Source organism: Nannobrachium achirus (assembly GCF_963921795.1).
Source record: "Nannobrachium achirus genome assembly, chromosome: 13".
In the NCBI taxonomy this organism is placed as follows: Eukaryota; Metazoa; Chordata; class Actinopteri; order Myctophiformes; family Myctophidae; genus Nannobrachium; species Nannobrachium achirus.
The window spans coordinates 42,908,615-42,923,677 of NC_137833.1; the positions used below are offsets into that span (position 1 = coordinate 42,908,615).

General features: G+C 44.1%; 3 protein-coding genes across 3 annotated transcripts; all 3 read right to left on the reverse strand.

Moving 5' to 3' along the window:
- Nucleotides 1-344: 344 nt before the first annotated feature.
- On the reverse strand, nucleotides 345-1,559 carry LOC308296452 (eukaryotic initiation factor 4A-I-like; the record flags this gene model as incomplete). Its single annotated transcript, XM_080739739.1, has 1 exon — nucleotides 345-1,559. One exon carries the CDS (start codon nucleotides 1,557-1,559, stop codon nucleotides 345-347), a length of 1,215 nt encoding a protein of 404 aa, XP_080595865.1.
- Nucleotides 1,560-3,064: 1,505 nt separating this feature from the next.
- LOC308297324 (ras-related protein Rab-10-like) lies at nucleotides 3,065-3,694 on the reverse strand (the record flags this gene model as incomplete). Its single annotated transcript, XM_080740737.1, has 1 exon — nucleotides 3,065-3,694. One exon carries the CDS (start codon nucleotides 3,692-3,694, stop codon nucleotides 3,065-3,067), a length of 630 nt encoding a protein of 209 aa, XP_080596863.1.
- Nucleotides 3,695-4,446: 752 nt separating this feature from the next.
- Nucleotides 4,447-13,830, reverse strand: dnai2b (dynein, axonemal, intermediate chain 2b; the record flags this gene model as incomplete). The annotated part of the gene is made up of 11 exons (XM_080740738.1): nucleotides 4,447-4,677; nucleotides 5,206-5,352; nucleotides 5,999-6,134; nucleotides 6,289-6,512; nucleotides 6,597-6,719; nucleotides 7,172-7,311; nucleotides 7,826-7,939; nucleotides 9,269-9,411; nucleotides 9,942-10,063; nucleotides 12,620-12,781; nucleotides 13,648-13,830. 11 exons carry the CDS (start codon nucleotides 13,828-13,830, stop codon nucleotides 4,447-4,449), a joined length of 1,725 nt encoding a protein of 574 aa, XP_080596864.1.
- Between the last annotated feature and the right edge of the window lie 1,233 nt (nucleotides 13,831-15,063).

Here is a 15,063-nt window from a genome sequence, read left to right on the forward strand (position 1 = left end):
TCAAACATTGGTATGGCGACAAAAGAGACCATGTTTTATTTTGGGGAATGACAGGTTTTTTGTGGGCATGAAAGAAAAATAAATCCAGGACTTACCTCAGGGCAGCAGCTGGTCAGGCAGGAACAGAACAGTCCATCCTTGCCCGATAAAGATGGCCAGAAATGTAATACTTGGAAACAAAACTAGGATCAGGACGATCAGAACTACAGCCTTCCATTAGCAGTTCATGGGGGATGCTGAAGGGGAGAAAGTGAAGGGAGTGCAGGGATTTGTCAATCCTCGAGGTTCTCGTGGTGAACAGAACTGGGACCAGTGAGAACTAAAGAGAAACATTCAAGACTTTCTTAGATGAGGTCAGCGACATTCATGGGCATCTCCTCCACGGTGGTGTTGTAAAAGGTCTCGATGTCGCGCAGGGTGCGCTTGTCGTCCTCTGTCACCATGTTGATGGCCACACCCTTCCTGCCAAAGCGACCACCGCGGCCAATCCTGTGAATGTAGTTCTCCCTGTTGGTGGGCAGATCATAGTTGATGACCAGGGACACCTGCTGTACGTCGATACCTCTGGCCAGAAGGTCAGTGGTGATGAGGACACGACTGGAACCAGAGCGGAACTCCCTCATGATCATATCTCTCTCCTTCTGCTCCATGTCTCCGTGCAGGGCAGAGACAGTGAAGTCCTTGGCGTGCATTTTCTCGGTGAGCCAGTCCACCTTCCTCCTGGTGTTGATGAAGATGACAGCCTGAGTGATCGTCAGGGTCTCGTACAAGTCACACAGCGTGTCCAACTTCCACTCCTCCTTCTCCACATTGATGTAGAACTGGCGGATACCCTCCAGGGTTAGCTCCTCTTTCTTCACCAGGATGCGCACAGGATCACGCATGAACTTGTTGGTGACCTCCAGGACGTCATTGGGCATGGTGGCAGACAGCAGCACGACCTGTGTGGTGCTCTCTAGTTTCTGGAAGATCTCGTAGATCTGGTCTTTGAAGCCTCTGCTCAGCATCTCGTCAGCCTCGTCCAGCACAAACATCTTGATGTATTTGGAGGAGAGGTGCTTGCGGTTGAGCATGTCAAAGACACGTCCGGGGGTTCCCACCACGATGGGTGGGGCCTCGGCCTGAAGCTTCGTCACATCGGTGCGGACGTTAGTCCCTCCAATGCAGGCATGGCAGCCGACACCCATGTAGTCCCCCAGGGCCAGGATCACCTTCTGGATCTGCTGAGCCAGTTCCCTGGTAGGGGCCAGGACCAGGGCCTGTGTGGCCTTATGATCCACTATGATCTGCTGCAGGATGGAGATGGCAAAGGTAGCAGTCTTCCCTGTCCCAGACTGGGCCTGAGCAATCACATCGTGACCTTTGATACAAGGGATAATGGCCCTCTGTTGGATAGCAGAGGGCTTCTCAAAACCATAGGCATAGATTCCCCTGAGAAGATTCTCATGCAGGCTCATCAAATCAAAACTGTCCACGATATCGTTCCAGTTGGTTTCAATGATTCCATCTGGCTCCATACCATCGGGACCGTTGCTTTTCTCTTCATAGTTTGCCGACATAATTAGCTGAAAGACTTTAACTTGGTTAAAACTGTTGAAAACGTTATTCGTTGGGGTCATATACTGTACATAGATGACTGATGACTACATTACTAACGTCACAGGCTGGCTGTCCGTATATGTGCAAATGCTGATGACGACAGGGGTCTCCATACACACAGACAGACAGCAGGTACAACAGGGAGATAAGCGACCGTCAGGTCGCATACACAAACTTCAGAAACTTTATCAGGAGGGAATATGGGAAATGGGACAGATCCATGTTGATGACATGACACCTGAAGGTGTTGAATCTCAGGCATTACATTGCACTTTGTATATTCAAAACGCTACTGTATGGAACTAAATAGAAACATTACGGGTGCCTAAACAAGACCCAGTAGACAACTCTTAAAGAACCAGGGGTTGAACAGGTTATCTAGCTGTACAGGGGTGATAGATAGGACCTCAAACATGACAAAGAACCAGCAGAGGAACCTTGTATGTACAGGCCAAAACGTAAAGTGGGCTGGTATAGCGCCACCATGATTTAAAATAATCACACCCAGTGTTAAGTGAGCGGTGCTATTTATGAGTTAATTTCATGCATCCCATAAAGCTTGGCCAATTTTTACATGTCCATTGCGGCTAAGCAGCAAGCTATGCTGAGATATCTTTTATTCATTGCAACCGTAGGTCGCACTTTAGCATGAAAACGGTCACATCTTTGCCTCGGTGTAATGTCTCTGTGTCACATCTCCGTGTAACGCTCAGAATGACGCTCTGACATCACCCTCTGTCATCACTGAGATGTCAGGGGAACCACACTAACAGAATCCCTTTTATGCCCTTATATGGAGATCCCTGATGTCATCAATATTAAGCCCATATCTAACAGGACTTCATATGGGAATGCCCATACGTACGGAGGCCACATACCACACTAACAGAATCCATAGTGTTATGGCCAAGACAGCCCATATGATATCTGTGTGGCTGGTTCTACATGGCCATAAAAGGGATTGTATGTATGATCATGATGTCAGATGTCATAGACGTCATAGGACTTTCACATCACGAATACCTAAGTAAGCAAGTTTGGGCTCTCACAGCATAATCTCCATAATGGGTATCAGGGGTCTCCATATATGGGTAACTGGTCCGATATACATACATGTCCAAGACATGATGCATCCTTGCCCTTTAGGCGTCTTACTGGTACAGATACATTTGCGGAACTGTAAAGACGAAGTGGGAAGGAGACATCACATCCTCTTTATCGTTTGATCATATTCAGAGCTTCTGAGCTCCAGACTGTATGGCGGATTTGAAACTTGTGGGAGGCAACGGTCTGGCTCTGGAAACTAAGTCGTTTTAAACCCACACAGACACTCAGACAGGAGCAAAGACATAACCTCCAGCATCCGGCCTTCGGCCTGGCGGAGATACTTAGATGTTAGGAACAAAGAGTGTGTGTATGTGTGTGTCTTCTCTGTGAGTACTTGTTAGTCTGTATGCAGTTTTGTTCAAGCGCAACACTTGCTCTTCTTCAGGGAATACTTGTTCTTCCATCGGGTGACTACGTTCTCACTGCTGAGTTTTACGTTTCCACTTTTGCTTTTGGGTTCAACATAAATGTCTCTGTGGATGTCTTCTACTAACGCCAGGAAAGCCTTCTCAATGTTGATGTTGTCCTTAGCGCTCGTCTCCATAAACGTAATGCCGTGCTCCCTTGCAGTCTGCTCCCCCTTGGCTCTTGGTACGACTCTCTTGTCCTCCATGTCACACTTGTTCCCTAGCAGCATTATCCTAACATCTTCATTTGCATGCTCACGGATGCAGCGCAGCCATTTGCTGACATTTTCAAAGCTCTTGGCATTAGTTACGTCATAGACCAGCATGATGCCCATGGCTCCTCTGTAGTAGGAGGTGGTGATGGTGTGGAACCTCTCCTGGCCCGCCGTGTCCCATATCTGTAGCTTGATCCTCTTTCCCTGTACCTCAATGGTTTTCATCTTGAAGTCTATTCCTATGGTGGAGATGTACGGTGCGTTGAAGGCATCGTCTGCATAGCGGCACAGCAGGGATGTCTTTCCCACGGCCGATTCTCCAATAAGGAGCAGCTTGAACAGCAGGTCGTACGTCTTCCTTGCCATTGAAGTTGAAACACTTATGTTACCCCGGACAAAGAAAAGGATAAGTCTTAGGTTAATTATCAACCCTGATGGGCTGTGATGGATCCAATTGATTGTTAGAAACCTGGATCTGTTGGTTGGCTTAAATACTGACCTGAATAAATACAGACGTGTGATGACATCACCAGTTACGTGACGTGTTTCCATGTCACAGGCATCTATCTATAAATTATAATTTGGTGTGTTCAGGTGACATCACAATATCAAGGCATATATCTAGATGTGAGCGGCCCAAGATCGGATGGATAAGGATGGGTAGGGATCCTTTAGGGACCGGTGAGGAGACGAGTAAGGATCTAGTCTGATTCATTTTAAATGAGTTTGTTTATAGGCAGTGATATGCTTATGGTTAGGAATTGGTTTTGTGTTGTTTCATTAATGTATTGTCATTTAGATTCTGTTAGTAAACCTGTGGTTTAAGGTAAGGTTATGAATAGGATTACGAGCCATCAGTCAGTCATTCTGTGAACAGCTCATCTCCAGCACTGTTGGACCGATAGGTGTGACTGTGAAACTATGCACGCACACTCCCAGGAGGCCATGGGAGAATCTCATCATCATAAGCAATAGGCCTAAAACACCAATCACTTGTTTAAAATCCAAAAACAAATAATGTAAATTAATTATTTAATAACAATGTAATAGCAACAACTTTGAAACTGTAAATGTACATAAATACATATGAACATGTAATTACTTGGAGTCTTGGACAACTATATGTCTCCCCGTTGTTTCTCCTCTTCTTGTTTCTTCTTCTCCGATTCCACTACCTCGAAGAACTCAGCCTCGACACGCGCAATCATCTCCTCTGGGCTCTCCTCTCCATCACCCTCCTGGTTGGTAGACTCCTCCTTGCTCTGTTCGGAGCGGCTGCGCTCCTTCAGACGCATCTCACGGTGGCGCGCCTCCAAGATCTTCTCCCGCTTGGTCTCACGCTCGAACATCTGACCGAGAACAAACACAGACAGATTGTGAAACGGTCTCTCTCATGTGTACCTCGCCGTGTGTACAGTATATTCATGTTGTCATGTCATGTATAAACAAAGGTTTGTAAGTTTGAACTTGACAAAGAACTTGGCAAACAAGTCTTCATGTGTGCTTCCCCTACTTTTAAAAGACCCTTAGGTCTTTTAAATGTTTACTGTCCGAAGGAGTGCCATCAGATCGGACAGTGCACGTGCTTCCCTACACCTGCTTCCGCATGGGGCGCCCGCTGGCCTGGTGGTCAAGGCACATACCACATACTAGGCTATGATGCCTGCTGGCGTCGCTGGTTCGATTCCCGATCCGGACGACCTTTGCCACATGTCATTCCCTATCTCTCTCCCCATTTCCTGTCAGTCTACTATCCTATCAAATAAAGGCATAAAAAGCCCACAAACAAATCTTAGAAAAAAACACCTGCTTCCCCTACTTGTTTTCTTATGAATTCCTCAAGTGTGAAAGTGAAACAGCTGGAGGTGGGTTCTTACTTCTGTGACCAGGCTCTTCTCGTTCCTCTGTAAGGTGCAGAGGCCCGGGGAGATCTCCAGCAGGGTGGCAGTGCCCAGCTGGGAACCACAGGCCAGGAAGCGGCCATTGTCCTGCACCCGTTGACTGAACAGAGCCTCGTCACATACCTGAGTCCAACAACAAAAATGTCAACGTCATTAAAAGAGGGGTACATGGCCCTCACAACTAGCCTGGGTACCGGGGGCCTTGTCAGAGTTCCCGTTGTACCCGTCTGTCTGTGTCCCTTTTGTGCCCATATATGGAGGCAGGCCAGCCATACCCATATAAGGAGTTCACAATGCAGGCCCAAAATATACGCCCAAATATGGAGTGAGTTGTGTAATGCATTTGTCGTCATGGCATCAGGTGCAAACAAATAAGTCAGATATCGGCAGATACTGTATGGGCCCCTTTTGTGCCCAGTCAGATGATATGGGAATAAAAGCCCATATGTGCCCATATATGGGCATATATTGATGACATCAGGGATCTCCATATATGGGCATAAAAGGGACATGGACAGACAGATTCAGAGATCTCCATATATGGGTATATTGGTCAAATCGGCAGTGCGACGTAGGTGTGAGGGCCGTGTAGTGGCCCAAAATCTAGATGTGAGGACTGCATAACGGCCCGAGCCTCTAGTGTCCAAAATAGGGGTTGATTATTAATCGATTATTTTCTTAAATGATCTTGTATCGATATGTTTTTATAATTGGTTAAATCGATTAGTTCAATTAACCGTTGCAACCCTAGTAGGGAGAGGGAACGTACTCTGAGTCGCAGCGTAGCGTCGTTCTGCTTGAAGAGGATGTCCCACACGTCCAATGTTCCGTCTGTCTTGACGGTGAAGAACACTGAGGGGCGAACTGGACTCCAGCAGGCGTCCATCAAGTACGATGTCTGGTAGCTTTCAAGGATGCAGTATTTGATTTTAGCTCACATGTTCATTTCTGACACTTACATTTGTGTGGTGTTGTGATGACAAGTTATGCATGCGTGCGTGCGTGCGTGCGTGCGTGCGTGTTTTGCACTTGGGATGCCATTTTGAACACGTGTCTTACCCTGTGGACATGATGGAGGACTCCTTGATGTCTTCAGACCAGATGCGAGCTGTCCAGTCCCCCACGGTGAGGAAGTTTTTGGGGAAGAAGGGGTTTCTTTGCAGGGCATAGATGGGGCCGTGGTGGCTGCCGTACGTGCACACAATCTTCTCTGCCGCCGTCTTGGCCTTGCGGTTACAAGACACCACAAGCCCCTGTTCTGTTCCCACCATGAACTTCGTAGGCTGAAGGCACAGAAGAGGTCCGATTTAAAACAAAATAGCCCTCTTTTTATGCAGCTCATTTACTGACCTGAAATAATGACTCACCATGGTGGGCTCAAACTCTAGGGACATGGCACCTAAGGCGTTGTCCGGGTTGCCTTTCTTGCTGAGGTCCAGCACCAGCCTCTCTGTAGGCTCGCTCATTTTACGGATGTCCCACCACAGCACCTAACAGACACGGGCAGACAGAGGGGCAGTGATCAATATGATAAATACATATAAATATACTTACTTTACACCAGTGGTTCTCAACCTTTTCAGGCCGCGGCCCCCAAAATAATCACATTTGAACTGTGGACCCCCTACCCTGACGAGCACTAAGAGTTGAGGCATTACATTTTCTATAACACGGTTCTATTGTGAAAATAGCAGATCTACATGCTCACAACGCCTCGCGTTGCGAGGCGTTGTGAGCATGTAGATCGGCTGTTTTCACAATTTCTGCCTCTAATATTTGACAATTTGGTCAATGTTTAATTTGTAATTTTAGAGGTACTAAAACGTATTTAAATTGTCACTTTAGAAATGTGCAGATACCTTCTATACACTTAAACGTTATGTTGGTTTGTTTACTGTTGAGTGAGAAAACAATGTTGCACATTAAGTTTGGCTTGGCTGACCTGGCCGTCGCTGGACGCAGAGAAGGTATCACTTCCTGTCTTTGATTGCAGCCAGAGTACTTTGTAGATAGGGTCCCGATGGCTGTGCTCTATTGTGGACATTTCCACTGGCTGGCTACCTTTGCGAGTGTCCCAGTAGGCTGATAAAATAAAAGTGTCATACGTTTATATACAGACACACACACACGCACGCACACACACACACACACACACACACACACACACACACACACACACACACACACACACACACACACACACACACACACACACACACACACACACACACACACACACACACACACACACACACACACACACACTTTATGGTATACAGTATGTACTAGGACAGTGGTTCTCAAACATTTTCAGGTTAAGGACCCAAATTTAAAATATAAAACACTGTTAAAGCAGTGAAACTGATGTTGATGTTATATTAACTCATTTCTCTGGGAGTGGGGACCCCCTGGTCACCTCACCAGTGCTGGTTAAAAGCATGCTGCCTTACATACTGTTATGCTAACCATATGATATTTATTATTGAGACTATTGTCTTACAATGACAGGGTAAGACATCAAGAAAGAGATGGGAGTGGTTTGACATGGCAGACAGAGACAGAGAGAGAATGAAAGTGAGATGTCGTTATAACCCACCAATCTGTCCATTGTAGCTGCCCCCAACCAGGATGTGCGAGTCTTTGGGATTGTACTCCAGGCACACAAGAGGAGACACCGGTTTCACTGTCATCTCTGGCTTATTGGGGTTCTCTGGGAACACATGTTATATAGGCCATCAGAGTTTGCCAAACTAGTCTTGCGTAGCCAGACAACTATTCCACAATCTCCAAATGCTATAGAGCAGGGGTCTTCAACGTTTTCAGGCCAAGGACCCCTTAGTTGAGAGAGAGAGGAAGCAGGAACCCCCTCAACTTGTTCATAGATTCCATATAGTTTCATCGTTTGACGGCACAATCATCAATGTATTTTGGATTCATGTCAATTTGTGTTTTCAGATATTTAACCACTTGAACTGTCAATACTTAATAAACTTGACCTTTCACTCTGTACTTAGTCTGCTCTTTTCCCCCTTTACACCAAACCTCTTTACCAAAAATAGCCGATCTACAAGCTCACAACGTTGTGAGCTTGTAGATCTGCTATTTTTTGGCTAAAGTTCTCACTAAGGTTCAAGTTGTTAATATAAAAAAAAAGATTGGAAGATTTGGAGGACCCCCTGTAGTAAATCTGAGGACCCCCTAGGGGTCCCGGACCCCCTGTTGAAGACCCCTGCTATATAGAGTCTGGAACTACAATTCCCGAACAACGAGTATCAGAAGTAGCCACTGCTGCACTGAACTGTAGTCCCATTGGAAACATAACAGAAACACACTAGCACAGACAGAGTCAGTCGAGCAGCATATTCTTGTTATGCGTGTAAGAAAACATTTGAAAACCTCATGAAAGTAACACAAAAAAACACCAGAGAAAGACGAAATAACGCCCCCAAAAATATTGAAAGGAGACATAACGCTTCCAGTAGGACTTGTTATCGCTACTGCACCAAGGGAGCGTGTGCGTCATATCCGCTTTATCTCGCACTCATCGTTAGAACTTTCGTCTCCCAGACTGTATGCCGGGAGCATTTGCAAATCGTGTGGCGGCAACAATCTGGCCACGCGAGACTAGCCAAACCCAGTCAGGGTCCAAACTTACAAAAATACATGATACTTACATACATACTTACACAAATTAACCACTAAAAAACATATCTGATCTACAAGCTCACAACATACAGCAGGCCTATTTGTTATTTTCTTAAAAGTTTCAGAAATTCAGAAATTCTGGGATTATTAGTTTAGAATTGAAATAATTATTTTAAAAAGATTGTAGCAATTTGGCTTATATTAATAGGGGCTCTTTACTTGCGACACGTAAAAATGGTCCGCGACCCATTGTTTGGAAACCACCAGGCCATAAGCCAGCATATCACATAATGGTTCTCTCTTCAAGAGCCCATAACAAGGCTGTAGATATACAGAGGTTGGATGTTTTGTTCACTGGTTGATTTGTTAGCTCAAACAGTCTATAATTACATACCAATGTCCCATATGTAGGAGTCAAAACTCATGTCTTTGGTGGCTTTCTGGAACTCCAGGCAGGAGTAGGCCACAGCCAGCTTTCGGCTGCCATCAGGTTGCCAGGACAGGCAGGTGGCCGTTCTCTTGACCTCATTAGGGTCTCTGGAAATGTACACGGTTAAAGAACCATACTGGCAACCATACATGTATGATTGTCTATTTTCATCTTTGGCCATATACAGTATAATGACAGGCCATTTTTTCAGTTTCATGTCTTTGATTTTGTCTCTTTACATTTTGTCCAAAGTTACTTTAACAAACTTAATACATATAAGTACAAATAACCGAATCGATGTTGGCCAAATGTCATTATTGGAGCTAGACCTATAGATTTAACTGAACAAGTTGGTGAGGAGGGCTAGCTAAGTAGTAGGAGTTAAACTCGACAATCTGGAGGTGTTTGTGGACGGGAGGATGACGTTTTTCTGGGGAACCCCTCTCTAAGATTAACTAGCGGGGATGAAGAGCTCATTCAGCCACAAACTCACCCCCACTAGAAATGTTTGAAAACCACTGGTCTATGTTGGCATTTATATTATAGATATTGTATTTACATACTGTATAAAACATTGACTCTTGTTGCATATAGCCGTATTGCTGCCATCATTTGTTTTTGTGTCGGAGGAAAGCACCTGAAAACGCTGACGGTCTTGGCCGAGGGCTGCTCCTGCGCCTCCTCTACCTCGTCCTCGTCCTCAAAGTACTGTTGATAACTGTCTATCGCATTGTTCTGTTTGATGCAGTGTTCCATGACCTGTGTGAGGGAAGGACACAACCACCTTAGAGCAGTGCTTCTTCAATGGTGTGCTGTGAGACAAGTCCAGGTGTGGCATTGGCATTTTGTGACAACCACACATTATTATACCGATACAACTATGCAAAAGGTTATTCATTATCTTTTAATTTACTATATCACTACTTTGTGTACACTCATTTCCCCATACAGTATTTTTGGCATGCTATTATGGTTAAAAGTTTTACATTTATTTATTTATTTATGTATTTAGATTTTAGAATCATTTAACAACTTTTTTTATGAGCTAGAAGAGTTGTGGACACTATGAATAACATCATTGAGATTTGGACTTGCCTATTGGTGTGCCTTGGACACAAAACGTTTGAAAAACACTGCCTTAGAGAGGAAAGATTCTGTAACTGCTTCTGTAACTCTACACAGCTTCTCTCCTCACACAAGAAAATAGGCATCCCTTATCAGCTTGAATAGTGACACTGGGCCCTGGTGGGCTCACTGACTGAATGATGGATGTTTGTCAGTCTATGATGTCAGTCAGCTATAACGTATTACCACATTTGGGAAAGGTTTAAAACCCATTTAGAACGGGTACACATTATTGTGTATCATTATTTTATGCTTTAACTGTTAAAAAATAGCAGATATACAAGCTCACAGCGCAGCACTGAGTGCCGCGCTGCGAGCTTGTAGATCTGCTATTTTTTTTTTATTATGAAAATTAGAATTTTGACCCGATTCTATAAGTGTCTTTTGAATCCTTCTAAGGTTTTTTGAAAAACCTATGTTTCTATGTCAGCAATCTGGCTAGCCATCGTCAAAGAAAAGGTCCTTTTCACTTAAAACTAAGATAAGAGAACATATTACTCCAGTCTTAGCGTCGCTACACTGGCTCCCGGTTGTTTTTAGGATAGATTTTAAAATACTTTTACTTGTTTATAAAGCTCTAAATGGTCTGGCACCTTCGTACCTCTATGACTGCCTGCATAGATATGTTCCAACCCGCCCACTCAGGTCCTCTAGTGCAGACCTACTTGAGGCGCCAACAATGACATATAAAAAATATGGTGAAGCAGCTTTCTGCTTCAACGGACCGACAGCTTGGAATAAACTCCCATTACACCTAAGACAGGCAGCCTCTGTGGATAGCTTTAAAGTTGTACCATGTAACTTTTTTTATAAAACAAATCTTAAAATTGTCCTAACTGTTAAATCGCTAAAGTTTTAGAACACCCACTCCGTTATTTTCAGCTTCTGAAGCCTTCTCTTTATATGTTTTCTATGATCCTGGCCGTGGACCGGATTTCGCGCCAAAATGACGTAATCTGCATCATCTGTATACGTTGTGTATACGTTGCCCAATCACATCGCCGATCATGCACACATGGTACACTACCGGCCAATCACAGCTTATCTGCTCTGGTCTCCAGGAAGCGCCTCCGCTTGGCTACAGTGTTTACCATGGTGAAGGATTTTAACCTCTTAATCCACAAATCCTGGCCAGAAAATTACGTTCTACCATGCGTTCTACCCCTCCACGGATTACTATCGGTCGCGGTGGTTTGCGGCGCCGCTCCGGTGGTCCGCGGTGGTGGTCCGCGACGACTCCGGCTGAAAAACGGCCGAAAAAAGCAATACCGCTACTGACCACTAGTTGAACTTACACAGTATAGCTTTAAAGCACAGCTCAAGACCTATTTCTTTACTCTTGCTTTTAGCTAAATTTTTAAATCCCTGTGCTGCTAATTGACGTCCGCACTGTTCTGAAATTGTTATTTCTCTGCTTAATTGTAATCATTTTAATATTTCTTTTTATTCTGTATTTTTTATTTTACTTTTTCTCTGTTAAGCACTTGTGCTTCATTTTCTGCTCTGTAAAGCGCTTTGAGCAGCATTTCATGTCATGAAAGGTGCTATACAAATAAAGTTTTATTATTATTTATTATTAACTGGAGCTCAGTTAGTCTGTTCTTGAGAGACTACTATGTCAGTGGTTCTCAAACCTTTTCATGTGAAGGATCCCCAAACTGATATTTATTTGGCCATGGACCCGCACCTCAAAATATCTAGTTCCAGGGACCCCCCAGAAGCAAAATTTGAGTTACAAACGTTCGCTTTAAAAATACATATATTCAAAGATTTGCACACATTTTCACGACTTTTTCAAAAATAGCAGATCTACAAGCTTGCAGCGTGGCACTCGGTGCCGCGCTGTGAGCTTGTCGATCTGCTATTTTTCAATAGCTAAAGCATTCAATAATTCTAGGCCTAAATGGGTTAATCCAGATCTGAACCCCATGACTTCCATGTGAAAAAAATGCATGGAGATACTTTGGGCTTCTGGCAGCAAGCATGCCCAATACATTTGGGGCTGATAGGTCGCTCCGGACAAACAGACTCTCTTATAGACGACTAGCCTCCCACAGAGCCAAATTACCAAGTTCCCAAAGCTGCTACTCAGGATCTCCTTGTAGCCTACTGCTGGTTTCCTATCCAACTGTATTTGCATGTCATCCCCCAGGTATAATTCTGTATCACATGATGAACTGGGACACTCACTCCTCCCAGCTGTAGTATGGTGTTGACATATTGCTCGTTCTTTTCGACTTTCTTCCTGAAGCGGATGGTCTGTTCAGCATCTTGAGGGTTGACATCTTTGGGCCAGCCACCCTCCATGTGGTTCATCCCACGGCTCACTGTTTCAATGTGCTTTGTGTTCACCTGCACAGAAAACAAGACGAGGCGGTGTTCACCGGGTCACAGATGGTGCTGTGTGCTTCCAGATGGCCTAGCCAGCATTGAACTGAAATGTACATATTGTCCCCAGATGCTGTTGTTGTTAGGGTCACGATACGTTTGCCCCTGTGAAAGGTGTCTGTATTTACCCATCCTAACTATTAGGAGCATTACTAGCTAGTATTTCATTATTGTACTCATTAGAAAGAGCGTCCTCCTACCTACTGCTACTGAAGTATTTCAGTAATTGGGTGGGTGATGGGCTCTCTTAGGAAAAAGTAATGGTGTACTTTATCATCCCCTTGGGGAAATATTTCCTCTGTATTTCAGGGATGATCAAAATAGGGCCTCCCCTTTGTTTAGACAAAGCAACAACTTCCTAGCCTGGCTTGGCCAGACTATATACTAATGCAGCTAACTAACTGCAGTATACATCCCCACCTTGTTTTAACATGGGTGGATTGTCTAGCTGTGCTAGGCTAACAACTTCCCAACTGTTAGCAGTTTGGTAGGTTCTCAAAGTGAATTCTAGTGACCTCAGGGGTCCTTGAGGGCAATGAGGGGGGGTTCCAGGGGGTCTTATCTACTTGCTCAATGTGTTGTAAGCATGACTATTTTCAAACAATCCTGAAGATTGTTTTAACATCATTTTAACAACACAAATCTAGTATGAGGGGTCCCTGGCACAAGATATTTTCAGATGGGAGTCCTGAAAACGTTTGAGACCACTGTTGTAAGTCTACCAGATTGTGCAGCCTACATAACACATTTGTCAACAACAGTCTATTTGTCACCATGCAAAATATGCTACCCTACATACCGGTAGCAGGACGGGCGTCCCATCTGCTTACCTCATGCCCAGACATCTCTTGTGAGCACTGTATGGCAACATCACAGGGGTCTCTCTCTATGAAGTTGGCAGCCAAAGATGGATCGGGGAGAATGTCCACATGCAACTCAGAAGGCCGGTCAGAGAAGTTGCACTGTCGGCCAAACTCGCTGCGATTCTTGGTGTACACGTAGACTATCTCCATTTTGTGACCTGCAATTAGTGGGAAATTAGCCAATGATCATCTGTTGGTTTTTGTAAGTATCTGTGTTGATTGTCTGTAACCTATCCAGAATTAAAAACTTCTTCAATAATCATTCAGTGATGATAATAACCATAGCCTGTAAATGTAGCCCTGATAATGTACTCTAGGCTACTACCTACCGTGCATGTTAAAATCACACTGGCATAATAGCTACTTTATTATTTCTGACCATTTTCAAAGCATACTAGTAGGCTACTTTAAATCTTGACATTTTGGATTTTCTTTGTAAGACTCTTTTTCTTTTTCCCTTTGTGAATTTCACATTGAGGTGCCCAGACTTATCAGGCGCCCACTCTTATGTATCCATTCAACAGACACAGGCAAGCATTACATTCTCGATTTAAAGCGATTTCTAATGCTATAATGATATTAGTTAATTAATTAAACAAAGTTACAAATTGCTTTACTGTTAAAAACGGGGAACAGCAAAGCAAAATCAGAATGCAACATTATAGCAATGACGGCCATCACTCTTGTTAGGCATAGTCAACAGATCCAAAAGTTCTGATCACGTTTTGATTGATTGATTGATTGATTGATTGATTGATTGATTGAATAAGCCTACTTTAGAAGTTTGCATAGGAAAGGGGTACAGGACAGTAGCCTACAGTTCACTGATACAAATTACAAGGTCTGGTCAACTAAAACTAAAAGGATAAAGACCACAAGAAAGCTGTTATATGTTTGCATTGGGGTCCCTTTGTAGGCTACTCAATTCATACAACATTAAATGTCATGAAGCTAACACAGTAGTCAATAGACGAACATATATTCTGATAATGTTACTCCTACCTGGCTGTCCCTTGGGGAATGGAAGGCAATTAAACGTAACGTTGTTGTTGTTGTTGTTGTTGTTAAACTTCCGCCGTCCAACTTGGTCCAAGCCACGAACACTAAACTATCGGTAGACGTTTACCGTATCTTAGCAACGCACTGAGTCCGGCTGGTTACACATAAATTGGTGGCCTATCGAACCATGTGACGAGAGTCAAGAAGCATCTCCATAGCAACGGTATTTGTTATGTGACGTGACGTCAGACCACATGCTTTGTAGCCTATTCTCAGAGAGAGATGTAGCATATAAAGGGCCTACCATATGATAGGATACTAATGTAAAGTCATATTGAATATTGTAGGCCTAATGAATAAATTATATTTCAAGTCATCATCTGA